Source organism: Lacerta agilis, chromosome 6 (genome assembly GCF_009819535.1).
Source record: "Lacerta agilis isolate rLacAgi1 chromosome 6, rLacAgi1.pri, whole genome shotgun sequence".
Lineage (NCBI taxonomy): Eukaryota > Metazoa > Chordata > Lepidosauria > Squamata > Lacertidae > Lacerta > Lacerta agilis.
In genome coordinates this window covers 94,562,999-94,590,657 of record NC_046317.1, presented here as the reverse complement: position 1 = coordinate 94,590,657, position 27,659 = coordinate 94,562,999, and the positions used below count along the sequence as shown (strand labels likewise).

General features: G+C 44.4%; 1 protein-coding gene across 1 annotated transcript; it reads right to left on the bottom strand.

The window, feature by feature from the left end:
• Nucleotides 1–4,582: 4,582 nt before the first annotated feature.
• LOC117049282 lies at nt 4,583–16,955 on the bottom strand. The gene is made up of 6 exons (XM_033154020.1): nt 16,801–16,955; nt 15,273–15,377; nt 13,961–14,116; nt 12,349–12,412; nt 11,521–11,584; nt 4,583–4,794 (listed from the first exon to the last, which is right to left on the bottom strand). The coding sequence occupies exons 1-6, from the start codon at nt 16,953–16,955 to the stop codon at nt 4,583–4,585; spliced, it is 756 nt and encodes a 251-aa protein (XP_033009911.1).
• Nucleotides 16,956–27,659: the final 10,704 nt, after the last annotated feature.

The window sequence follows — 27,659 nt, the reverse complement described above, 5'->3', positions numbered from 1 at the left end:
CTCTGCTGGTTCAGGGTCAATTCTGCCTCATGCAGGGAGGCAATAAATCACAAGAGCAATGAGGTTTACTAGTGCTGTCCTATTTTAATTGTGTATCCCTCTGATGTTTTTTAGTTCTATAATTTTGTATTGAGAAATGTTTCCCCCCCCCCATCTTTCTGACTATCGATCGAATAAAGGATATGTATGTATGTATGTATCACAAGAGCAGGTGCCAGCAAAAATCACGATGCGGGGAAAACTGAGATGACAGCAGTATATCACGGCATTTAGCTGGTGATGTGTCACAACGTTGAAAACCAGATATTGCCCAGCCATACTAGAGATGCCGTGGAGTGATTTGCCCTGGGAATTCTTAGAAAAAGGAACAGAAACAGCTCATCTGTTGGGGTGGAGCTGCTATCCTAGCTTCTTGCATACCAGTAGAGGAAAGGTGCCCACAGGGATCTGGTTGGCCACTGAGAGAGCCACTAACAGGAGCCTGCACTAGGACTTTGGCTAGTGCAATGGGGCTTTCTCTCCCTCTCTTCGCCCCTGTCCCTACCCCCCTGCTGGCAATTGACAGGCCTGGGGGTTGTTGGGAGAACCCCCAGAACACACATGGGAGCATGTGTTCGGGAATCAGCGTGTTTTTACATGAGTAGAATGTGTCCTTTTATTTGAAATGCATCTCTGGGTTATTTGTGGGGCATAGGAATTTGTTCACCCCCCAAAAATATAGTCCGGCTGAAAATGTTTGCTGTTCTAGGGGGTCCCCTATTTAAGCCTATGTTTGTGTGTCAGATCATTCTGTCTCTCTGTCTATCTAGCTAGCTGTGTCTCTATTTCTGCTACTTTAATACTATAGACTCTTTGTGTCCCCAGCCCTCGGGCGTCTCTCTCAAACGCCCATGTCAGCAACTGCAGCAGTGGCCGCTCCTTGACTCTGAGGCGGCAGCCCGTGCGGTGGCCAGTGTAGCGGCCGAGGACGAAGACAGGCCGCCACCTCCTCTGCCTCTGCCTCGGGAATTCCCCTCAGCCACTGCCCGCCGAGACGCTGAGGCGGTGTTGGGAGCGGCTCCCAAGGGGCCTCCTCTGTGCCTCCAGTGCCTGCTGCCCCACCTACCACCCCGGGCACAGGGGGCGCCGGAGGGATCGTTGCGCCACAGCGCTGGATGTCCTTAAGACGGCCCTGGGGGCATTGGCTCTGCTTGTCTTTGGCCCTGGCTCCCCGTACTGTTGGCCTCCTTGCCTTCTGCCCGCCAGTCGCAAGTTGCACCAATCTCAGCTGCCTGCAGCAATGCTTTCTCTTTTGTTTTTAGATGCCCAGCCAAAGACTTGTCTGCTTCAACAAGCCTTTGATAATTTTTCGCTGGGGGCTTTTTGCACATTTTCTACCCCCCCGGCCCTGCTGCTTGCGACAGGGCCGTGCCCTTTATGAACTCCTCTGCAGTTTTCTAAATAAATGTTTTTGTTGGATTTTGCCCGCTAAGGGTGATTTCCTGCTGCCTTGCTTTGCTGCGCTCCGAGACAGTTCCCCCCCCCCCCCTTTGGTGGTTTTCACCCTTATCTTTATCCGCAGTGTGGCTTTTGGAGATAAAACAAGGCATGCACTTCTTAAAAGCAAGCATCCGCTCACCTTTTGATGTGACAGAAGAGACGCAACGGCGGTTGTCAGCTCGCTGGCAGCGGAGAACTGTTGGCACAAAATGGCAGATCTTTTTAAAAGCTTCATTTAAATTACGTGGGTCATCGTTGCTCTGCAAAGACCCTCTCAGTTTGACCCTCCAGCATGCAAGGTGGTTCATGGGGTGCTTTGGTGCGTCAGAACGCCCTTCCCCAAGGACACAGCAGAAGGCAGCGCTGAATCCATTTTGCTTTCTGCCATGAAGGGTGACACCAGGCCTCTCCTTATTCTTTTATTCCCAGCCATCCGATGGCGGAAAGTGTTTAACTGTCTTGAGATGTTTAACTATAATTTTGTAGCATTGGCATGTCTGCCCCCCTGGGCTCCTTTGGTGGAAGGGAAGGATATGAATTTAGTGAATAAATACCTTATATACTTGAGTATAAGCCGACCTGAATATAAGCCGAGGCACCTAATTTTTCTACAAAAACCTGGGGAAGCTTATTGACTGGAGTATAAGCCGGTTCACCTTTGCCGCTATGGAGGAGGAGGAGGAGGAACAAGCAGCCCAAAAGCAGCCCTTTGGGCTGCTCCTTCCTCTTCCTCCTTTGCCGCTGTGGAGCTCACCCCATTTTGGGAATTCGAACTGCCATTCTTCTGATCGGCAAGCCCCAGGGCTCTGTGGTTTAACCCACAGCGCAATGTTCCCTTGTGTTATACAGAGAAGGCTGGGATCCTGTCCTGTTTAAGCAGGAGCCAGGGAAAGTGACCACCTGTGGGGTTTTAATACTTCCTTAACTGATAGGCTTTCTGCCTTCTGGGGTCTAAAGTTTGCATTTATGTGAGCAGTTCAGGAATGGAACAAGCTGCCTGGGGAGAGTAAAGAACCGCCGTTCTTGTACGCTTCTTAAGGAATGGTTGACTGGGGTGAGCGGGTGGCGGCACGAGCGGAGAGAAAGGGCTTCTTTCTCGCCACCCCCACCGCCCGCCTCACTCGAGTATAAGCCGAGGGCAGCTTTTTCAGCTCAGAAAATGTGCTGAAAAACTCGGCTTATACTCGAGTATATACAGTAAATGAAATCTTTAAAAAAGCTACGGCACTGTCATCTGAAACGTGCATATTCATTGCAACAAGATAGATAAGCGTCCTCTACTAAAAATGTTTAAAATAACCTTTGTTTAAAAAAAACCAGAAGCTTTTTTGTTAGGAATTTTAGGTACCCACCAAAAGATCAGAAAAAGACTTTTTATGTATGGGACAACAGCCCAGGCTCAGATGCCACTAGCTCAGAGATGGAAAGAAGACAAAGTCCCTACCAGAGAAGAAAGGCAAGTTAAGCTGATGGACTACTCTGAAATGGCAAAACTGACTGGAAAACTCAGGAACCAAGAGGGCAAAAACTTTAAAAAAAAGAATGGGGGAAATTTGTAAGTTATTTAAGAGACCACTGCAAGTGGATGGAAACGTTTTTAGAATTTTAATCTCACTTGTAATGTAACAAATACCATGGGTAATATGGGTTGACAGAGAATATAGATTATGGAATAATATGAAGTTGTAAATGTTGATAATAAGGCCCATGGAGGAGATGGGGGAAGTCGCGAGATTCAGAGTAATCTCTGTATATGGAAATACATTTGGACTGTTATAATTTTGTATTTGTAAAATCAAATAAAAATGATTTAAAAAATAATGAAAAGGTAAGCGTCCTCTTCTGCACCCAAGGGCGAAAGGCAAGCTGGGTGTTGGGTGTTGGAGATTCATTCCCCGTGTGCAGTCATGGGATTGTTGTCTATCACATGATGGTGTGCCTTTTGATTCCATAGGAATGGGATGTGACAAAGACAGGATGTTTGTGTTACTGTGTTCCCTGAAGTGGGACTATTGTCCTTTGTTCTCTCTCTTTGCTGCTTGATGCCAGAGAGAAAGGAAGCCATGTTGAAGTGCTCCGTGTGTATTTATATGTAAATAAAGTAGATTAGCCTATATGCTGAGTTGCTAAGTTCTGTTACACAACTGCGCAAACCCTAAGTGTGGATCCTTAAGTGTGCTGATGTCTTCTGGCATCAGTCGCTGTGATGTTTGGGCTGACGAATGCTTTTGAAGCTCCCGAACGATCGCCCAGGAGGAAGGGAACATGCCAGTTGGGCATGTGTCTCTTCCAAGGTCCTACTCGTGTGTAGGACATCCTGACACTGGGGTCACATGACCCACACAGCTCTGTCCAGTCCCTGCCACTCAGCAGCTGCCTCCAGAGGCAGCTGCCCCGTTCTGCCTCCAGAGGCAGCTGCCCCGTTCTGCCTCCACCTGCAAATTTTGATGAGCCAAGCGGAGAAATTTGCAACATGCGGTTGTTCCCTTCTATCTGATGTGCCACCACTCACCACTTCCGGGGTGGAAATGAACTCTTGCACCCGGATCTGGATCAGAACCATGAGGATGGCGTCCAGGCTGCTCTGAGACATCCCTAGGCAGAAACCATGGTGATGCAAGACAGGGAGGGTGACAGGCCCTGCGCCGACAGGGAGGGTAATGACTCGCCCCCCGGTTCGGATGATCATCTGGAAAGCAGTTGGAGAAAGAGCGAAAAGCACAGCGCTGTTACTCAAAAAGGTGGTAGCCTTGATCACTCTCCAGCCCATAATATTGGTATCTGGGAGCTGGATCCCAGCAATATCTCGACATGCTGACTACACCCGCCTGAGAATCTAATAGTGCAAAAATGCTTCTCCTCCCCCCCCCCACGTGCTGTTCTGGGGGTTCTCCCAACACCCCACATCAATTGGGGGTGGGGGAAAGGTGCAGGTGAGGAGAGGAAGCCCTGTTGGGCTAGCAGAAGTCGTAGCTCAGGCTAGTGGGACTGGCCATTTTGGGCTGCCACGGCTGACGGCCGCCGACCAAACTGGTTCCTTGAATCCTTTAAAAAGAGCCCCCTTTTTTTTGCAAGCAGCCAGCACCGTGGCTGTGAATATTCCCTAGGTGAATTCTGAGTGGAAGGCAGATCTGCTCTGTGTATGTTTTGTGTGGAGATCAGCTTCCCTGCAGGAGGAGAGAGACCCTGGGTGGAGGGCTTTGCAGTCCCACATGCTCCTTACGTCGAATTCCAGCGTGACATGGCTTGAAGTTATCAATGGCAGGCAGGCGAGCTGATATTGCATGGTAGCCACTGTGCCCACTGAGAAAAACACTGCAAGGAATAAAACACAGCGATGGCGTTACAGTCTCCCAAACGCACATTGCAGATGCACACGGCCTTGCCAGCAACACCATATGCTGTCTACGGTATCCTAGCTGCTGATAGCCGGGATGCAGAAGAACGAGGATATGGCTGTACATCTTGTTCACAAGGAGCCATTTCCTGCTAAGCGCAGGCATCATGTACAGACCACGCTTCGTTTGCCTAGCACAAGGGATGCATTTAGTGCACGGCGCAGGGAGTGATCCCCTTCATGGATCACTGCCTTGTCGTGGCGAAGGGGCTTGAATTACTCAGGGAAGCTATGGACAGGTCAAGATGGACAGGTCATAGTGGAGAGTTTGGACCAAACGTGATCCACCTGGAGAAGGAACCGGCAAGCCACTCCAGTATCCCTGCCAAGAAAACTCCATGGACAAAGACAACAGGCATATAAAAGTTATGACGCTGGAAGATGAGCCCCTCAGGTCGGAAGGCGTCCAACATGCTACTGGGGAAGAGCGGAGGACAAGTACAAGTAGATTCAGAGCTGATGAAGCGGCTGGGCCAAAGCTGAAAGGACGCTCAGTTGCGGATATGCCTGGAAGCGAAAGGAAAGTCCAAAACATAAATTGGATAAAATTCCGAAAGAAAAGGTGGATTATTTGAATACCCAAATTACGGCAATGGAAATACAGGAAGCGATTAAAAGAATGAAATTGGGGAAATCTCCGGGACCAGATGGACTGTCGGCAAAATATTACAAAACTCTCAGTGAGCAACTGATTCCGGTACTGAAAGAGGTAATGGATAACATTTTGGAAGGAGGAAAGATCCCCAGTACGTGGAAAGAAGCATATGTAACTTTAATACCTAAACAAGATACAGATCAATTAAGTGTTAAGAACTATCGGCCAATTTCCTTATTAAACAACGATTATAAGCTTTTTGCGGATATTATGGCTACAAGATTGAAGGGAATCTTAAAAGTAATTCATAAAGACCAAGCTGGTTTTCTTCCCGGTAGACAGTTAAAAGAAAATGTAAGACATATTGTTGATGTAATAGAATATCTGGAAATCAGGAATGATAAACCAGCGGTATTAATGTTTGTTGATGCGGAAAAAGCTTTCGACAATATTTCTTGGCAGTTTATGAGGAAGAGCATGATAGGAATAGGAATAGAGGGATCTTTTTTGAGAGGAATTGAATCAATATATTCGGATCAAAGAGCAAAGTTAATAGTCAATAATGAAATAACAGAAAGTTTTGAAATAACGAAAGGTACCAGACAAGGTTGCCCGCTGTCACCTTTATTGTTCATAATGGTCCTGGAGGTTTTAGCTAGAAGATTGAGAGAATGCCCGGAAATAAGAGGAATTAAAATTGGTGCAAAAGAATTTAAGTTAAAAGCCTTTGCGGATGATTTGGTGGTAACATTAGAAGAACCCCAGAACAGTGTCCCGAAAGTGTTGGAGGTGATGGAGAAATTTGGTCAACTTGCAGGTTTTAAACTGAACAAAACCAAGACCAAGATGATGGTGAAAAATATGGAGAAAGAGAGGATAGAAGAATTAGAACAAAGAACTGGAATAGCAGTATCAAAGAAAGTGAAGTATCCGGGAATCTGGTTAACTCCCAAAAATATTAATCTATTCGAAGATAACTACCAACCAGTCTGGAAGGAGATAAAGAAAGATCTAGAAGTTTGGACTAGATTTAAATTATCTTTTAGTGGAAGAATAGCTGCAATTAAGATGAATGTTTTGCCGAGGATGTTATTCCTATTTCAAACCATTCCAATAATTAAAGGAACAGGACAATTCAAAGAATGGCAAAAAATATTGACAAGATTTATCTGGCAAGGGCAGAAACCAAGAATAAAATTCAAATTGTTGATCGATAAGAAGGAAAGAGGGGGCTTTGCCCTACCAGATTTGAAATTATATTATGAAGCGTCCTGTTTGTGTTGGATAAAAGAGTGGATAACATTGCAAAATACCGATCTTTTAGATCTAGAAGGATACGACAATAGATTTGGATGGCACTCCTATCTTTGGTACGATAAAGTAAAAGTTCACAAAGGTTTCATGAATCATGTGATAAGGAGAGCCATCTTTGAAGTATGGGAAAGGAATAAGAGACTTCTAGAGAGGAAAACCCCATGGTGGATCTCACCGATTGATGTTCTTACATTAAAGAAAGTTAATATGGAAGGTAAAAGGTCCACATATGGGGATTTGCTGACGAGAACAGAAAGAGGTTGGAAGTTAAAGCCATATGACCAGATCGAAGATACTTTCACAGGTTGGATACAATATCACCAGGTGAACAATTTGTTGTTGGAGGATAAAAAAATTGGTTTTGAGGATAAAAAATCTAGATTACAAACTGAGCTATTAGAAGGTAAAGGCAAATTTTTGACAAAAATGTATGATTTGTTGTTAGAATGGTATACTAAAGATGAGTTGACAAAAGAAGTGATGATAAAATGGGCTATAGACTTTGGACATAATATTGAATAGGACGCATGGACAAAATTATGGAAGGAGACTCTGAAATTCACTGCATGTGTAGCTTTGAAGGAAAATGTTTATAAGATGCTGTATAGATGGTATTTGACTCCAGTGAAATTATCAAAAATGTATAGAATGCATGATAAGATGTGTTGGAAATGTAGACAAGAAGAAGGGAGTTTCTATCACATGTGGTGGACTTGTGGAAAGGTCAAGGCTTATTGGGAATCTATCTATAATGAACTTAAGAAGATGTTTAAATATACTTTTCCAAAAAGACCTGAGGCCTTCTTGTTGGGATTGATGGGAGATGAAATTGCTAAGAGTGATAAAAGATTGTTCATGTACGCAACAACTGCAGCGAGGATATTGCTTGCCCCAAAGTGGAAATTGCAGGAATTGCCAACGATTGATGAGTGGCAGACGAAGATGGCAGAATATGTTGAACTTGCAAAACTGACCAGCAGGGTCAGAAACCAGGATGACTCGAGGTTTCAAAAAGAATGGAGTAAATTTGTGGAGTATTTAAGATTGAACAGAGGAAGTTTAAAGACACTAGTAGGATTGGAATAAACCTTTGACATAGGTGAATATGGTGAACAAAAACTGCGCGATAAGATTGGACTAGAAAGCCTGTTGATGTGGGGGAGGGAAGTCGTAGCTCGGCGGAGCGATGGTTGGATATAATTTGTATTTGATTTTGAATTGGTTGTAAAATTGGTATATTTGAAAAATGATAATAAAAATTTATTTAAAAAAAAGAGAGATAAAAGGAACAACTGGCAAGTTTGGCCTTGGAGTTCAAAACAAAGCAGGGCAAAGGCTAATAGAGTTCTGTCAGGAGAACAAGCTGGTCATCACAAACACTTTTTTCCAACAACACAAGAGACGACTCTACACATGGCTATCACGAGATGGGCAACATCGAAATCAGATTGATTATATTCTCTGCAGCCAAAGATGGAGAAGCTCTATACACTCAGCAAAAACAAGACCTGGAGCTGACTGTGGCTCAGATCATCAGCTTCTTATAGCAAAATTCCAGCTTAAACTGAAGAAAGTAGTCAAAACAAAATCGAAAATTCTTTCTAGTAGCACCTTAGAGACCAACTGAGTTAGTTGCTGGTATGAGCTTTCGTGTGCATGCACACTTCTTCAGATAGTCCAAAAATCTAGTCCAAACTTCTTCTGAAGGTCTCTAAGGTGCTACTAGAAAGAATTTTCGATTTTGTTTTGACTATGGCAGACCAACACGGCTACCCACCTGTAACTGAAGAAAGTAGGAAAAACCACTGGGCCAGTAAGATACAATCTAAATCAAATTCCTTATGAATACACAGTTGAAGTGAAGAACAGGTTTAAGGATTTAGATTTGGTGGATAGAGTGCCTGAAGAACTGTGGATGGAGGCTCGTAACATTATACAGGAGGCAGCAACGAAAACCATCCCAATGAAAAATAAATGCAAGAAAGCAAAGTGGCTGTCCAATGAGGCCTTACAAATAGCGGGGGAGGGAAGGCAAGCAAAATGCAAGGGAGATAGTGAAAGATACAGGAAATTGAATGCAGATTTCCAAAGAATAGCAAGGAGAGACAAGAGGGCCTTTCTAAACGAGCAATGCAAAGAAATAGAGGAAAATAACAGAATGGGAAAAACCAGAGATTTGTTCAAGAAAATTGGAGATATGAAAGGAACATTTCGTACAAAGATTACCACAGTTAAGGACAAAAGTGGAAAGGACCTAACAGAAGCAGAAGACATCAAGAAGAGGTGGCAAGAATACACAGAGGAACTATACCAGAAAGATATGGAGATCTCATACACCCCAGGTAGTGTGGTTGCTGACCTTGAGCCAGACATCCTGGAGAGTGAAGTCAAATGGGCCTTAGAAAGCCTTGCTAACAACAAGGCCAGTGGAAGTGATGATATTCCAGCTGAACTATTTAAAATCCTAAAAGATGATGCTGTTAAGGTGCTACACTCAATATGCCAACAAGTTTGGAAAACTCAGCAGTAGCCAGAGGATTGGAGAAGATCAGTCTACATCCCAATCCCAAAGAAGGGCAGTGCCAAAGAATGCTCCAACTACCGCACAATTGCACTCATTTCACACGCTAGCAAGGTTATGCTTAAAATTCTACAAGGCAGGCTTAAGCAGCATGTTGACCGAGAACTCCCAGAAGTGCAAGCTGGATTTCGAAGGGGCAGAGGAATGAGAGACCAAATTGCAAACATGCGCTGGATTATGGAGAAAGCTAGAGAGTTCCAGAAAAAGATTTACTTCTGCTTCATTGACTACGCAAAAGCATTTGACTGTGTCGACCACAGCAAACTATGGCAAGTTCTTAAAGAAATGGGAGTGCCGGATCACCTCATCCGTCTCCTGAGAAAACTCTATGTGGGACAAGAAGCTACAGTTAGAACTGGATATGGAATAACTGATTGGTTCAAAATTGGGAAAGGAGTACGACAAGGCTGTATATTGTCCCCCTGCTTATTTAACTTATATGCGGAATTCATCATGCGAAAGGCTGGGCTGGATGAATCCCAAACCGGAATTAAGATTGCCGAAAAAAATATCAACAATCTCAGATATGCTGATGATACAACCTTGATGGCAGAAAGTGAGGAGGAATTAAAGAACCTTTTAATGAGGGTGAAAGAGGAGAGCACAAAATATGGTCTGAAGCTCAACATCAAAAAAACTAAGATCATGGCCACTGGTCCCATCACCTCCTGGCAAATAGAAGGGGAAGAAATGGAGGCAGTGAGAGATTTCACTTTCTTGGGTTCCATGATCACTGCAGATGGTGACAGCAGTCACGAAATTAGAAGACGCCTGCTTCTTGGGAGAAAAGCAATGACAAACCTAGACAGCATCTTAAAAAGCAAAGACATCACCTTGCCAACAAAGGGCCGTATAGTTAAAGCTATGGTCTTCCCAGTAGTAATGTACGGAAGTGAGAGCTGGACCATCAAGAAGGCTGATCGCCGAAGAATTGATGCTTTTGAATTATGGTGCTGGAGGAGACTCTTGAGAGTCCCATGGACTGCAAGAAGATCAAACCTATCCATTCTCAAAGAAATCAGCCCTGAGTGCTCACTAGAAGGACAGATCCTGAAGTTGAGGCTCCAGTACTTTGGCCACCTCATGAGAAGAGAAGACTCCCTAGAAAAGACCCTGATGTTGGGAAAGATGGAGGGCACAAGGAGAAGGGGACGACAGAGGATGAGATGGTTGGACAGTGTTCTCGAAGCTACTAACATGAGTTTGGCCAAACTGCGAGAGGCAGTGAAGGATAGGCGTGCCTGGCGTGCTCTGGTCCATGGGGTCACGAAGAGTCGGACACGACTGAACGACTGAACAACAACAACAACAGCAACAGCAGGGAGTGAAGATAAGGAAAGGATCAATGCATTCTATCTGGGGACACCCGGACCACTCCAAGGTAGTGGCAAAACACCTATTTTTGTTGACCCCCAGTTAGAGCTGTTGCTGAGTAGGGTTGAATGAAGAATAATCAGTGAACATAACAAACAGTGAAAACAGAGAAACTCTGTTAGGTCCTTGTGTGCCCATGTTTACCCAGGAAGGTTCACTTTTGGATGACCCAGTTGGCTATAACAGATTATTATTAACAATAAGACATTGCTTTGGGGATTTTTTTAGTGGGAATCAGTGGAGAAATTTAACAAACTAAACTAACAGGAATGACAATAATGATTTATTGCTAAATTCCAAAATAGGCTTCTAAGTGGTTTACAAAGTATAAGAACCAGGATACTCTACTTAACCACTGAATATTGGTCCAATAAACCAAATGTTAAGACTAACAATAGGAACCTGTGTTTTTATGCTGTTGGGAAACTTTTTCACCCTATTAATAAACCAAGGTGAAAGAACGACCGCTCTGTTCTCATGCAAAGAATACAGTATATTTGGGCAGGTCAGAACTGGTGCTGCCTCTCGGCACCCACCGGGAGCAGTTTGTGAAATTATATGTTTTCCCTTTATGCCTGTTTATCTACCAGGGCCTTGTAGCTGAATGTATGCATTTAACCGATGCATTTATAAAGCACTGCTGCTGCTGCTGACAATGAAAGTTTATGCTGCCCATAAGCACTGAGGGCCCAGGAGCCTTTTCTAGAAGAAAGAGAAACAAGAAGGAGGCAAGGAGAATGAAGGAGAGAGACGTTTTGGCAGCTAGTCAAAGTAACTCACCGTTGGCAGTGTATAGAAAATCGACCCTCGCCACGTTGATGACCATTTCCACCACTCTGCACAGCTGAAATGCAAGGCAAGGGATTTAAAACAAAGGAGAAGCTTTGGTCTCTCATCTTTGAGCTTGTTTGCTTCTGGGTTATCTCCAAAATGTCTCCAGGAGTAAGAATTTATGCTCTTTGCATTGATCACTGGACCCCACTATTGCTCTGTCCATGGTTCTGTTCTCCCTCTCTGGCCATTTTAACTTGGAATTTAGGCTTTGCACTTATGCCAGTGTTTTTCAACCACTGTTCCGCGGCACACTAGTGTGCCGTGAGATGTTGCCTGGTGTGCCGTGGGAAAAATTGAAAAATTACTTTATATATAGTCAATATAGGCACAGAGTTAAATTTTTTAACATTTTCTAATGGTGGTGTGCCTCGTGATTTTTTTCATGAAACAAGTGTGCCTTTGCCCAAAAAAGGTTGAAAAACACTGACTTATGCCTTATGGTGAGTTTGGACCTGTGCCACAGTTCACATGGAGTGATCCTCAACCCCTTTTGATTATCGTATCCAGTTATACACAAGTCTCTCCAAGAGAGCAAACAATGGCTGACACAGGATGCCAGCTGGAAAATTGATTGAGCGCCCCATTATTATTATTATTATTATTATTATTATTATTATTATTATTATTATTATTTAAAAAACATCCGAAGACATCATTATAAGGGCATCATGTCTACCTTGGTAATCTGCGGATATATGTATTATGATACCCCCAAGACTTCTTTGACCCTCTTTCATGGCTGACCCATGCCGAGTCCATGGAGCTGCGACTCACCGTCTTCTGGAATGATGCTGCAAGGATGGTCGTTACAACGGGCCTCACTTTTTTCACCAACAAGCTGCAGGAAGAAGTAAGAAAAAAGGGAAGGAAAGCGTCTGGGGTGGCAGCAGCTCATTCTGAAGCCCACAATCTTGGTGAGTGCAAAGCTTATCTTACAGATGCGTAAGACACTCCCAAGAACTGGAGAAGTTGGGCTGCATCTCCCAGCCATGCCTAAGCACGGACCATGCTGGCGGCGGCATATGGGAGAGCTAAGGAGAGGCCTCTGCTCAGTGCAATCATTTCTGCTCGCCTGATGGAACCAACTCCACTCTCCTGCTCCCATGTGTGTTCTGGGGGTTCTCCCAACAACCCCCAGGCCTGTCAATTGCCAGCAGGGGGGTAGGGACAGGGGTGAAGAGAGGGAGAGAAAGCCCCATTGCACTAGCCAAAGTCCTAGTGCAGGCTCCTGTTAGTGGCTCTCTCAGTGGCAAACCAGATGCTTGTGGGCACCTTTCCTCAACTGGTAAGCAAGGAGCTAGGATAGCAGCTCCACCCCAACAGATGAGCTGTTTCTGTTCCTTTTTCTAAGAATTCCCAGGGCAAATCACTCCACGGCATCTCTAGTATGGCTGGGCAATATCTGGTTTTCAACATTGTGACACATCACCAGCTAAATGCCGTGATATACTGCTGTCATCTCAGTTTTCCCCGCATCGTGATTTTTGCTGGCACCTGCTCTTGTGATACATACATACATACATATCCTTTATTCGACCGATAGTCAGAAAGATGAGGGGGGAAAACATTTCTCAATACAAAATTATAGAACTAAAAAACATCAGAGGGATACACAATTAAAATAGGACAGCACTAGTAAACCTCATTGCTCTTGTGATTTATTGCCTCCCTGCATGAGGCAGAATTGACCCTGAACCAGCAGAGTTACTAGAGAAGCGTTGGCTGGTTCACGGTCGGCCCCCCCCCACTACGATTTTTGCATAGCGCCCACCCACCCACCATGATGCATGATATATTGCCAGGTCAAAAATTATGAAACCGATATCACAATATGGATTTCAAACTGATTTGGGATGATATATCAATATATTGCCCAGCCCTAATCTCTAGTCATGCTGCCAGGAGAAGCAAATTTCCTTCTTCTGCCACTAATGAGATTTTTGCATTGCTTGGAATGGAAACATGCTTTCAATATTGTTGTTGATATTGTATTGTATGGTATTGTATTGTACTGTACTGTACTGTATTGTTATATTTTACATTTCTATCTTACTCTTCCTCCTAATGAAGCCCAAGATGACAAGCAGCAAGCAATTAAACAAAATAAGGAATGTCTCAAAATAAGGAATGTATCTGAAGAAGTGTGCATGCACACGAAAGCTCATACCAAGAACAAACTTAGTTGGTCTCTAAGGTGCTACTGGAAGGAATTTTTTCATCTTCTTCGAATGGTTATCCAACACCACCTTTTGGCAGGGAAGCCGAGTGTGTGCTGCGGCTGGGAAGGGATCTGGTTCGCTGAAAGGATTCTGGGGCGAACTGTGGCAGCTCTCTCAGCCCAAGGCATGCACATGAAACACGCAGAGCGACTTGCGCCAGCACTTACTGCGAAGGGCAGGTGATCCTTGCGATTATGAATTCACTCTTGCACACTTGCATTCTGATGTGGACGCCGGCCGCAAAATAGTCCTCAAACCTGACTTCCGCTTTTAAGTCCACGTCTACGATGATGTCGATCCGCTCAAAGTGTTTGCCGAAAAAGCTAGGAGACGAAAAGACATTGAACAGAACCCCAGTGAGATTCCTCCCCATCTGCATTCCTTAACCACCACCCAAACCACTGTGTTTCTGGGCAAAGCATTATGTTTTTAATCCACCAGAGAGCATCAGTATTTGGGGTTCTATGGCTTGTGTCCATAGCTTGAGGGAGGGAAGGGTCAAGGCTCATGGGTAGAGCATCTGCATCGCATACAGATGTCCCCTGCATCCATCTCCACCAGCATCTCCAGCGTCACCTCTGCCAGTCACTGTGGACAATGCTGCCCTATATAGACCTGTGGCCTGACTCGGTACAAGGCAGTTTCCTATGCTCCTACTTTAAATGATCAGATGGCAGGTGCCTTATGAAGTCCAAGGGCTGAGCTCCGGCAAGTCATTGCCACCCAGTGGTGTTAATCAGTTTTGCTCAGACTCAGGGCCGGCGCGTCCATTAAGGCGAACTAGGCAATTGCCTAGGGTGCCAAAATGGAGGGGGTGCTGGCCAGGCTTGGGCGGGGGGGGGGGGGGCAGGACGGGCTAGCAGCAGCTTCTCCGCTGTAGTAGCCCCACTACCCCCCACCTCCCACTAAAGCAGGCTTTGGCGGGGGGGGGGCAGAAGGTGGTCTCGCCTAGGGCGCAAGAAACCCTAGCACCGGTCCTGCTCAGACATGGGTTCAGTAGCAGTAGCAGATCTCTGAAGGCCAGTGGCTGCGAACAAACACCAGGAAGGAGCTGACACGTTCCTGCCCTGTCGGTGAGCATCCTGAAAGGCCTCTGTTGGAACCAGGATGTCAAGGTCGATGGGCCTTTGGTCTGACCAGTGGGGCGTTCTGTACCCGGTGGATGGCACATTTCTCAAATGTCTGATAAGGTGCCTGCTTTCTGCCAGGTCACAGTCTTGTGCCCCCCCTGAACTGGCAGTGCCACTTGGACAGAACACTTTAAAACAACAACAGCAGGGGAACAAAATGTTCAACCCTGCAAGTGATAAATTGTGCTAGTGTTTCCTTCCAGACCCTCCCCTACAATATCCACCGAGGATTGGCTTAACTTGGGAAGCAACCCCCCCCCCCCATCCAAAACAAAGGCACCCAGTAGCGATGAAATAGGCGAAAAGCAAACGGGGGGGGGGGGGACAGGGGAAAGAGGGTGCAACTCACAATTTACCGCTGAGATGAAATCTGGCCTTGATGCACAGTAAGGAACTTCCCTTTTCGTACAGCTCCAGAATGACAGACGGGGTGAAGACCCTCACAACATGCAACCTGAAGATTGAAAACCAGGCAGCAGAGAGAAATGAAGTGGGCGTTCAGTTGGCCATGGCTGGCTGTATATCGGGGGGGGGGGACTAATGCTGGGGGTGGTGGTGTGGGGGGGGGGCTCACTCAAATTCAAGAGCATGAGATAATCCACTTTACGGCTGGGAACTGTTGGTCAAGCAGTGACCGCATCAGCCTGCAATTTCCATGCCTGTCGTTTAAACCCTTCTTACAGGATTTACTATAATGTAAAAATAATACCAAAAAAATTATGCTGGTACCTGTAGAGAAGAAAATGAAGAACCAAGGCGGCAGTGAGTGTGGGGTGGGGGTGGGTGGGTTAAGTCCCTCTCCATGCCTTGCATGGTCCCAGGTGTGGACAGGTTCTCCCTGCACCTGCAATTCACATTTCTCGAAAGATTCATGCAACTTAAAGAGGGTTGTGTACACAGAGGTCTCTTGGGGATGAATTCTATACTATCAATTGCATTGTGCCAAGGGACCTCTTGCACCCATTGACCTCTGGCCACCTTGATCTTGGAGGTTGTGTTCTCTGTTGGGGGGGGCAGGGTGGGACTTAAAAATCACAGCTGCGCCAGAAAATGAGATAAAGGCCCCCTTGGAACCAGCACAAGGCCTCCTTTGGGTCCAGCTCTTTTCCTTGATTCCCCTTAGAATCCTAGAATCCTAGAGTTGGAAGAGACCCCAAGGGTCATCCAGTCCAACCCCCTGCCAAGCAGGAAACACCATCAAAGCATTCCTGACAGATGGCTGTCAAGCCTCCGCTTAAAGGCCTCCAAAGAAGGAGACTCCACCACACTCCTTGGTAGCAAATTCCACTGTCCAACAGCTCTTACTGTCAGGAAGTTCTTCCTAATGTTTCGGTGGAATCTTCTTTCTTGTAGTTTGAATTTAAAATCAAACTGTGATTTAAAATTCAATGTCTGAGCACTCCACCCACCTCTGAATTTTAAGCTGTGAATTAACTGACAGGTTTAAGCGGTCACTTTCTGTCCTATCTAATGCATCCATAGAATAAATCCAGGGGAACAGTGCTGGTGGTGGATAATCGAAAATAAGCAGCAACACTTCCTCCTCTTTCGGTCAAGAAGGTGGGGAAGGGAGATGCCACAACAGCAGCTAGAATTTTGATAGCTAAAAACTGGAAGACAGAGGAACTACCAACGATTGAAGAATGGCAGATGAAAATGATGGACTATATGGAACTTGCTGAGATGACTGGGAAACTCCGTGACCAGAGGGACGACGCAGCGGGAGAAGAATGGAAGAAATTTAAAATGTATTTGAAAAAATACAGCAAGGTTGAAATTTAGAAAGAACTTGGAAGAAATGTTAGACTGCAGATTTAGAATTATGTTAAGTGTTAATGAAAGGTGAAATAATAAATTAAGAGACTTCCGGCAAGGACGCCATTATCGGCGTCTCGGGGTTGTCTCGGCTGCGAGACAGCTCCGACTTCCCTGGGGGCCAGGAGTCCCGCAACTGCACAGCAGGCTCCGGTAAGCCGCGGGAAGAGCGCCCCGCGGTTTGGGCTCTCCAGCAGGCCCCATTGCACTGCCCCATTCTCGGGCTTCCCTTGTAAAAGGGTCGCCCGAGTGAATGGGCAACAGCGCGGGGCTGTGGAGGTTGTCCCCAACCAGGGAAGCTATGCGTACTGAACTTTGTTATTTCCTGCCTACTTCTGCCTTCTTTGGTTTCACTTTTATAATGTCTCCTGACCCAGCAATGACTTTTGGACAAAGGACAATTCTGTTGAAATTAGAACTTTTGAACCAGAATGTTACCGAAAGATTTTCTGAGATTGGAACTGCTTTGAAGAACATTGCCAATGAACTTAAAGGAACAATTAGAGAGTGATCCTCAAGGATTTTATTTGAAGTGGAAAAGATGCAACTCCAAAAAGAAGAAAAGTCCTGTCGACGTGGGAGGTCCGGGGCTGTTTATTGTGACGTTATATCGGCTTTCTGGGGTGGGAGCCCAGAAAAGCAGGAACAACAATTTTGGGAATTACAATCACAATCCGATCTGAAGACTGAAGTGGAGATGCTTGGCGGAGATGTATTACTTCCTTTGAAGAGTTCAGCAAAGATGCTTTGGGACAATGTCTTGGTTTTTGGATATCAAGGAAAAGAAGACATTCTGGATTATGGTGGGGAAAAAGATTGGGGGGAAGGCTGGGGGGCGACTGTGATGGGAGGAGAGAAAATGGCAAGAAGAGGGATAGGGTGAAAGAATATGTATGATTAATCAGGAAGGCTCACCACGGTACCCCGACGTCAGAGAGTAAAAATGGACTTGGAAGAAGAAATACTTGGATTGTTTTTATGATATTGTGTCGGTTTAATATTTCGTAAGGTATGAAATAGAAGTAATAAGAGCAGCCGTTTTATGGGAATAAGAGATAGAAAAGGTTATAAGAAGTTAAGACTTGCAATATGAAGTTGTATTTTTTATATTTAGAAGTTAAAAGATATAAGATGTTGAGATGAAAATTATGAAAATTATGAATATTGGTGAATGATTTGTTAAAATAAATAGAAAAGTTACTAAAGTAAATTTGAATTGAACGCAGGAGAGAGAACGGGGGAAGTCCCCCCTAATTAGATTTGGAAGAAGATTATAATTAGTAGTTGGAGTGTTGGTGTTCCTGTGTGTAAGGTATGTATTTGTTTTCTTTTATTATGTTGATGTAGTTGTTTTTTCTTTGGATGATTGTTATCATTTGTTGTTTCTTTGTTGTATTTGTTGTTTTTTGATGTGGAAAACCAATAAATTCTTTGTAAAAAAAAGAAATAATGAATTAAGAAAATAATTTAAGAAATGGATAAGATTTTTTGGAAAATATGGTTGGTACAATGTAAAGGAATTACTAAAGACGAAGGACAATGAACGCAGGAAGGGCAGACGTGAGGAAGTCAAGCAACAATGTTAAGGAAAGAAGCAGTCTTTAACAAATAATTTTTTGTTTTTCATTTTTGTATTTTGTAGTTTGTATAGTTTCTGTTTTTGTATTTGTGGTGGGTTTGTAGTTGTTGTATTGGTTTATTTTATGTGTTTTGTTGATGTTTTGAAAAAAGTTAATAAATACATTAAAAAAAAAGAAAGAAGGTGGGGACGGGAGTTTTTCCGTAATCTTCGCATTAGGCAAAAACAGAGCTTTTTACACTTACAGCTCAAATGGGGTTGTTGTGACATTGTTGTTTTAAAATCTGCTGAGAGGTGAAAGGGGATCTCACGATGGCACCAGATCACGCTGGCTGAAATGTTTTTGACGTCCTTACTGTACCGAGTGCAGGTGCCCAGGGACTTCCTGTCTTCACAGACGGATATGGAGTGATTATGTTACATGCCACAAAATCATCTTTAGTGTTCTACAGAGTTCTCTTAAACCCCTGCAAATTGTGAAATCTTAAAGCCCTATCAGATAAAGGTGGAAATCTTCTAAGGTGGAATTTATGCCACATGTCGTGCTTAGAGGAGGCAGAATGCAAAAAGATGTTGCAGTGACGTTGGGGCTAGCAAGTACATTATGTGTTGGGAGTTGGTAGCAAAATGCATGTTTTATCAGATGGACAGGCAGAAGGAGGACAGGAAGAGAGAGAGAGAGAGAGAGAGAGAGAGAGAGAGAGAGAGAGAGAGAGAGAGATGAGTTGGGGGTGTAGTGGAGAATAAGCCAAGCTAGTGAAAGGAGAGCAAAGGATAAAGTTGTGTCGGAATACGTTGCACGGATCCGCCATAGGATCCACATTTATCTATTTGTTTAATGAGGTTTTCGGGAACTACTTTTGGTATTACTACGCTCAAAAGCAAAAGTGAAAGTAAGAATGAATAGTTTGGTTCACCAATGAGATTAATCCGCCTTTATTTTGTAGTTCCGGTCATGTTCAAAGTTATTAATGAACGTTAAACTTGCTTCCCGCCTTTTTGGAGGGCAGCAACAGTGATTTTATTGGTTGAGGCATTGATCATGATGTCACGTTTGTTCCTAAATAAAAGGCTGAGGCTCCCCGCTTAGGCACGTTCTTTTAGGCACGTTTTTCCTATGTTCTTTTGGTTCAGTTAGACGACGTTCTGCCTTAGTTTAGTTTAAGGGTATTGGGAGCTGGCTGGATGGGTTGGATGGGTTTTTCCTTTAGTTAGAGTTAGATCGCGGCAGATCATTCGGTTTAGCTTTAGTTAGGTTTCTTTTAGGTTTAGTCTAGGGCTAGGCTTGCGGAAGATATTTCGGTTTTAGTATTATTTAGTTAGCCTCGCGGAAGATTGGGCGCGCAGGGACTTTGAGCTTAGGAGAACTTAGCTTAGGGGACGAGCCTATGCGGGTTCTGCCAAAGCCACTAAAGATATAACCGGTGTCTGTCTTTCTTTGGGGTAAAAAGGGGAGTAAAAGGTTTAAGGTAAAAATTTTAATTTCCTTGAGTTGATCTACCTATTCAGATTCAGGGTATCCTCTATTTCTCGAGGCAATATTTCATTTAGAAGGCAATTAAGAACTCATGCACCTTCGGAGTCATCACCCGGCTTACTCAGCTTCCTTCGGATTGTGAGACCTGGCCGGCGCCCGTGCTCAAAAGCACGCGGAACGCTGGCCGCTTTCCCCGCTACTGGTACCTCGTGCATGAGCAGTCCAAGTTTGTGCACGAGGAGCTCCAGCACCCAAACCCCGACAAAGTTGTGCAGCAATAAAACTGCAAGCACATTTGCAAAGATAAACAGAGTCTGGCATGGTTCCAAATTGGATGAGGGAGTGCTTGTTGAGATTCCTGCATTGCAGGGGGTTGGACCAGATGACCCTCTGGGTCTCTTCAGTGATTCTATGAACAGGAATGCATCTATACGGCTGGAAATAAAACGTTTTGTCTGTGTTGTCAAGTGCAATATACAATTTTGACACTAGGTGGCGGCTCTGAGCTACAGCAAATCCAACGCATTTTTCAAAATGATTTTTTTTTAAAGCATTTTCACAATGTTTTTAACATGCACGTAGAATCCACCCTAATTGCTGGCATATATACAAATGTGAAACCTTTATCTGGGCTGCAGAACCATCCATGTTGAGAATACAGTTTCTAGAGGTACATAATGCAGTTCTGTTGCGAATGTGAAACTGTCCAGCCCTGAACTGGGTAGGAGACCCCTGGGACTGGAAACACAACATCAGTTTCTCCAGGTTCTTTGGAGAAAGGGCAGGTAGGGTTGAAACATTGAAACAGTACTCCTCGAGAACATAAGGAGAGTCTGCTGGATCAGGCCAACAGCCTGCAACAGTCCAGCTTTGTGTTCTCTCATGGTGACCAACTAGATACCCCAAAGGGAAACCTAACAAGTAGAAGCCGAGCACAAGATCGCTCTCCTTTTCTCCAATTTTCAGCAACCGGGGTTCAGAAGTATTACTGCCTCTGATCTTAGAATCTTAGAATTATAGAATGATAGAGTTGGAAGAGACCACAAGGGCCATCCAGTCCAACCCCCTGCCAAGCAGGAAACACCATCAAAGCATTCCTGGCAGATGGCTGTCAAGCCTCCGCTTAAAGACCTCCAAAGTGTGGGATGTAAACACAGAGCAGCCAAACACAACACTCCTAGAGAGGACATGAAGGTAACTCAGTCCTCCAGGCTTAACTTCCTGTTTACCTGGACTGAGTTACAGGAACCAGAAGTAGGTGTGGTCTTACCTGGGAACAACATCCCAAAGATCACTGTCCATTTTGCCTCATCCTTTGAAGAAGCAGCATGCTCTCTCTCAGCCTGCAGCTGAGAGAAGCAGAGGTGAAGCCTGTTCCCTCATGGAAGCAGCTTCACCACATGTAAATACATTTATCTAAGTTCGTCTGCCTCTTTTTGCCTGTACTGTGACTCATGGATGTCTGTAAGTAAACTCCTTTCATATCTTATAATCAGTATTGTGTCTTTTTGCTTTTAAGAGGGAACAAGGGGAAATATACCAGGAATATAGCTGGCTTAAGCAAGCCTATGCAAACGTTTTTCTGCTGTGTTTTAAAAGGGAATGTAAACTCTGCTAAGTTTGGAGCTTGCTCACACAAGCTGGGATTGAGATATATAAATAATATATACTCATCCACACTCCTAAACATTCCCACAAAGGGTTATGGGCCCCAGTATTGCATATTTTTGTGTATTTTTGAAGGATTGCATTGGATTGTGTTTTTGAGTTGAGTTGGATTTTTTTTTTAAAGTACTTCCTGGTGAGCACATGTTTCTTTGTCTTTGTTCTTTGTGCTGAAAAGGGATTAACCCCCTCCCCTCCCTCAGAGTTTACAGTACTCAGAGGCAGTGAAGATTTATTTGAGGTTTTTGTATTTTTGAGCATTTTTGAGGTTTTGATTTTTGGAATTTTTGACAAATTTTTGGATTTTTGAAATTTTTTCAACTTTTTGAATTTTAAGATGGCTAGTGTAGCTTTTGTTAGTGAAGCAAGGCCAAACTATATGCTGCTGAACGACCATAATTTTGTGCACTGGAAGCAACGCTTAATGGTATATCTGAGTGCAAGGAACGTTCTGCAGGCTATAAAAGATGAAAAGCCTACAGGAGATAAAGAAGAAGATTTAGCCAAAATTGAAGCCTGGGAAAGGAAGAATAGCGAAGCCAAGCACATAATTTTAAGTGCACTTCGCGATGAGCATCTATCCTTAATAAACATTGAGGATGATGCATCCCAGATTTTAAAAGACATTGAGCGGATTTATGGAGCATCTACACAGAACTCCTACAGGCATTTGCTAGATAAATTGCTCAAGTTAAAGATGAACTCCATAGAGCAGTTCACAGAGCATGTTAAGAGTTTTTCAGAGATTGTGCAAAGAATTGCTCTCACTCCTGAAGCTCTTAATGAAGTGACTAAGGTGACTTTCTTGCTAGCATCGCTAGGACCAGCATTTTCTTCATTTAGAAGCCTAATGGATCACACAAAAGATCTGACTTTTAATGAATTAATCAGCCACTTAAGAGAGGAATGCAGAGAAAGCTTGGATTCTCAAGAACGCAACTCTAGGAGAAGTGACTGTAATTATGCTTCAAAGCAATTTAAAAAGGCCAAAGAAATAACTTGTTTTAACTGCCAGAGGAGAGGTCACATAGCAAAGGACTGTAAATCTCCTAAAGTGAACAAACCCCGCCCCTTTAAGCCAGAAGGGGACAAAAGGGGGAAGCATGAGTGCAACATGCTGCTGCAAGAAAGGAGCTTAGCTGTCCAGAATTATGAAAATGTGCATAATAAGTGGTATTTAGATTCTGGAGCGAGCTCCCATTTTTGTTTTAATGAAAAGTACTTTGATGAACTAAATGATGAAGAATCTGAAATTCAGATACCAGATGGCCGCATTTTGAAGTCGAAAGGTGCAGGTTCTGTGCATTTGGAATTCAATGTAGACAATGAACCATTTAGAACCAGAGTGTCTAATGTTCTGTTTGTACCAGAATTGAACTGCAACTTACTTAGTGTATCCACATTTGAAAAGAAAGGTTTCAAGGTCACATTTGAAAATGGACAATGCAATGTAACCAAGCATGGTGAAGTGTATATCCAAGGAAAGCTAATCAATAATGTTTATGAGGTTGATCTTTCAGAAAGCCAGTCTGCAAAGGTTGACACAAGGAAGACTGTCATTGACTGTTCCAAAGAGTCAGAATGGACTCAAGAACTTATACACTTTCCTTCTGTAACCCCACAAAGTACTAATCTGCCTTCTAGTGTCATAGCGCCCCCTACAGGTGATGCACCAGAAGACGCAGAGGACCAGAATCCTGGCGGCTCCAGAGACGAAGAGGATCCAGAAGGGGACATGCCAGCGTTGGAGGATGATGAAGAAGCTGATGCGGTTCGGGAACCAGAACCAGAGGTCAGACGCTCATCCAGAACCAACAGAGGTGTTCCACCGGTAAGGTTGTCCTACCTTGCAGGGTCGGCGTCACCACAGGAACCTTCCACATGGGAAGAGATTCAGCGGATGCCAACTGCAGAAGCCAGTCTCTGGAAGAAGGCCGCGCAGGAGGAGATGGATGCACTGCATCAAAATAAGACTTGGACCCTCACAGAACTACCTCCGGGTAAGAAAGCCATTGGCTGCAAGTGGGTTTTCAAGGTTAAGAAGGGGTCAGAAGGGGAAGTGCAACGCTACAAAGCAAGGCTAGTAGCACAAGGCTTTTCGCAGAAATATGGTGAAGATTATGATGAAACGTTTGCACCAACTGTAAGATACAGTAGCGTAAGAATGCTTTTGAGCATAGCAGCCTCTAAGCAAATGGACGTGCGTCACATCGATATTTCGACTGCGTTTTTGCATGGCGAGATTACAGAACAGATTTATATGAAACAGCCTAAGGGTTTTATAAAACCGAATGAGGCTCATCTAGTCTGCAAATTAGAAAAAGGACTTTATGGATTAAGGCAGGCTGCTAGAGCTTGGAATCAGAAATTGCACAGTATGCTGGTGCAACTTGGATACAAGCAAGGAAACGCTGACAAGTGCTTGTACAGTAAGTCAAGTAATGGACAATTTTCTTATATATTGGCTTTCGTTGATGACTTGATTATCGCAACATCTAATAACAGAGACTATGTGCAAATTGTGAAACACCTCAGCAAAGAGGTGGGAGTCAAAGAACTAGGAGATGTCAAGTACTACCTAGGAATCCAAGTGGAAAGAGAAGAAGACGGATCGTTTCTTCTCAGCCAGCGACAGAAAATAAATGAACTGATTGAATGCATGCAGATGCAAGACGCAAACCCAGTTGCAACGCCCATGGCCACAGACTTCCTGAAGAATCAGCAGGATTCGAAGCTGTTGCCAGATAACAGTGAATATAGGTCGGTAATTGGTAAACTTTTGTATTTAGTTACCACATGTAGACCTGACATAGCCAATGCAGTGGGGATTCTTAGCAGGAAAGTGAGTTCTCCCACTGAGCATGATTGGGCTGGCGTGAAGAGGGTGGTGCGTTATCTGAAGGGTACAGTGAACTGTAAATTAAGGTTGCCAGCTGTCAGTGACCCTAAGTTGGTGGGGTACACTGATGCAGATTGGGCTGGGGATAATGCTGACTATAAATCCACAAGTGGTCATGTTTTTATGTTTGGGGATGGACCTGTTGTGTGGGGCAGTTATAAACAGAACTGTGTAGCATTATCTTCCACAGAAGCTGAATATATTTCTGCATCGGAATCGTGCCGAGAGATTGCCTGGCTGGATGAACTCATCAAGGACTTTGGTTTGGTGAGAAAGGAACCTGTCAGTTTGCTGGAGGACAATCAGAGTTGCATAAAACTGACACAGAGTGAAAAGTTCCTTGCCAGGACAAAACACATAGGTGTGAGGTACCATTATATACGTCAGGCAGTCCAGGATGGACTTGTGGAACTGTCGTACTGCTGCACCAATGAGATGGCTGCGGACATCCTGACGAAGCCCCTCCCAAGAGAGAGTTTCCAGAATCTACGTGTCAAGCTGGGACTCTGGGTGGTTGAATAAAGTTGTATATTTTTGTATGTTGTGTTCGTCTGAGAAGGGGTTTGTGGGATGTAAACACAGAGCAGCCAAACACAACACTCCTAGAGAGGACATGAAGGTAACTCAGTCCTCCAGGCTTAACTTCCTGTTTACCTGGACTGAGTTACAGGAACCAGAAGTAGGTGTGGTCTTACCTGGGAACAACATCCCAAAGATCACTGTCCATTTTGCCTCATCCTTTGAAGAAGCAGCATGCTCTCTCTCAGCCTGCAGCTGAGAGAAGCAGAGGTGAAGCCTGTTCCCTCATGGAAGCAGCTTCACCACATGTAAATACATTTATCTAAGTTCGTCTGCCTCTTTTTGCCTGTACTGTGACTCATGGATGTCTGTAAGTAAACTCCTTTCATATCTTATAATCAGTATTGTGTCTTTTTGCTTTTAAGAGGGAACAAGGGGAAATATACCAGGAATATAGCTGGCTTAAGCAAGCCTATGCAAACGTTTTTCTGCTGTGTTTTAAAAGGGAATGTAAACTCTGCTAAGTTTGGAGCTTGCTCACACAAGCTGGGATTGAGATATATAAATAATATATACTCATCCACACTCCTAAACATTCCCACACAAAGAAGGAGACTCCACCACACTCCTTGGTAGCAAATTCCACTGCCGAACAGCTCTCACTGTCAGGAAGTTCTTCCTAATGTTTAGGTGGAATCTTGGAGAAAGAGCAGTGTTAAATGTTAAGGAGGTGGCATATATTTAATGTGAAACACTTTATAGGACCAGGCTGGAGAGGGGGAAAGTGTTGGCTGCTTTCTCCGTCAAATGAAATTTCCCTTACAAGGCAGGACAGGGATGGGAAGGAGAACCATAATAAGTAAAACCAATAAAACCATAGCAGGGGAGAGGAGCCAGGGCTGGTGAACCACTTTTGTGAAAGTGCGAGCCACGTGTCGCACGGTGCACGTGTGTGTCCTCCCTGGGCAGCCCCGTTTTACATCCATTCCCCCCTGCTCTTTATAGCGTCACCTGCTGGGCTCCTGTGGAAGCCGCCTCAGCCGTGGTCTGATCCTGTGCCGTGCCTCTGTGCGCCTCCCAGAGAGTCATATGATCCCTGGCACTTGACGACTCCTCCAAAAATTTCCAATCTGTCAGTAAAAATATTTACCTTGGAAGATGCACTCACTTCGCACATCCCAGTGCTTATCAAAGCTCTGAATTGGTTCTTTCATTTCTGGTGTGAGTATATAATATCTGGCTCTTCCCTACCATCAAAGAGGAGATTAGCAGGTGAAGGTCTGTAGGTGAAGGTCTGTCTGCTCCTGAGGAATCTGCAGTCCAGCTGGACAGGTAAGTGAGCGATGCAGTTTCCCAAAGACACCACTGATGGTAGGAGATCTACAAGAAAGAGAGAGGTTCTGGAGACGACCTTTGAGACTGGAGACTTGGTTGTTTTTTTTTGCATGACTTGGTTTTTTTGCATGACTCATGACATGCAAAGTGAGATATGTCAAGCCTTTATTTGTTATAATTGTGATGATTATGGCGTACAGCCGATGAGAACCCCAAATTAACAATCTCAACTTTGGGGTTTTCATCAGCTGTGCACCATAATCATCACAATTACAACAAGCAAAGGCTTGACATATCTCGCTTTGCATGCCATGAGTCTATCTCACATGTTAAACTCCAAACAAAATAGGAAATTCTTTCCAGTAGCACCTTAGAGACCAACTGAGTTTGTTCTTGGTATGAGGTTTCGTGTGTATGCACACTTCTTCAGATACACTGAAACTGTTAAACTCCAGTAGCTAATGAAAACAATTGCTTACATAAATGGACTTTTCCATTACAGAGGTGCCTCGCAAGACGAAATTAATTCGTTCCGCAAGACTTTTTGTCTTGCAGAAATTTAGTCTTGCGAGGCACCGTTTCCCATAGGAACACATTAAAATTTAATTAATTCGTTCCTATGGGGAAAAAAGTCCAGGCTGTTCGCCCGCTGCAGCTTTAAAACGCGGCGCGGCGCCATAGCTGTAAAGTCTTACCTTGTGGCTCCGGTCGCAAGGGGTGCCGTCCGATCGCGTCCGCCATCTTGGTTCGACTGCGCATGTCCACCCAAGATGGCGGGCGCGATCGGCCGACTCCCCTTCCGACTGGCACCGGACCGCGCCACGTTGCGTTTTAAGGCTGCAGCGGGCGAACAGCAGCCTTAAAACGCGGCGCGGTCCGGTGCCGGCTTACAGTGGTACCACGCCAGACAAATTCGTCTTGCGAAAAACAGCCATAGACGAATTCGTCTCGCGAATCAACTAAAAACTTGCAAAACCCTTTCATTTTGCGAGTTTTTCGTTGTGCGAGGCATTCGTCTTGCGGGGTACCAGTGTATATTCTAATTTTGCGAGTTTCACCTGTAAGATGTTAACTTAAAGGCATGCCCATATTGTACTCCTGCTGCCAGCGGACTGCAGACTGCGTGTGATCGATATCGCAAGTCACTGTGTGTAAAATCCCAGAGTATTTAGGGCACCTTCATAACCCAGGCAATAGAGTTTGGAGGGGGAGGGGTGACAGACCAATACAGCAATGGCGACTTACGGTAATGTTTTTGTGACTCAGGCATTTAATGAAGAAATTCTGGCAACACCTTTTAAGAAATGACGATTCCTTTCGTGGAACTCGCTTTTTGTACACCCTCAAATCTCAACCACTGTAATTCATTCATAACCCAAAATAATAACGTTTTTGTTGTTGTTGCGCTTTTGCTCCTTCCTCCTCGGGTCACGTCTTCTCTGTTTCC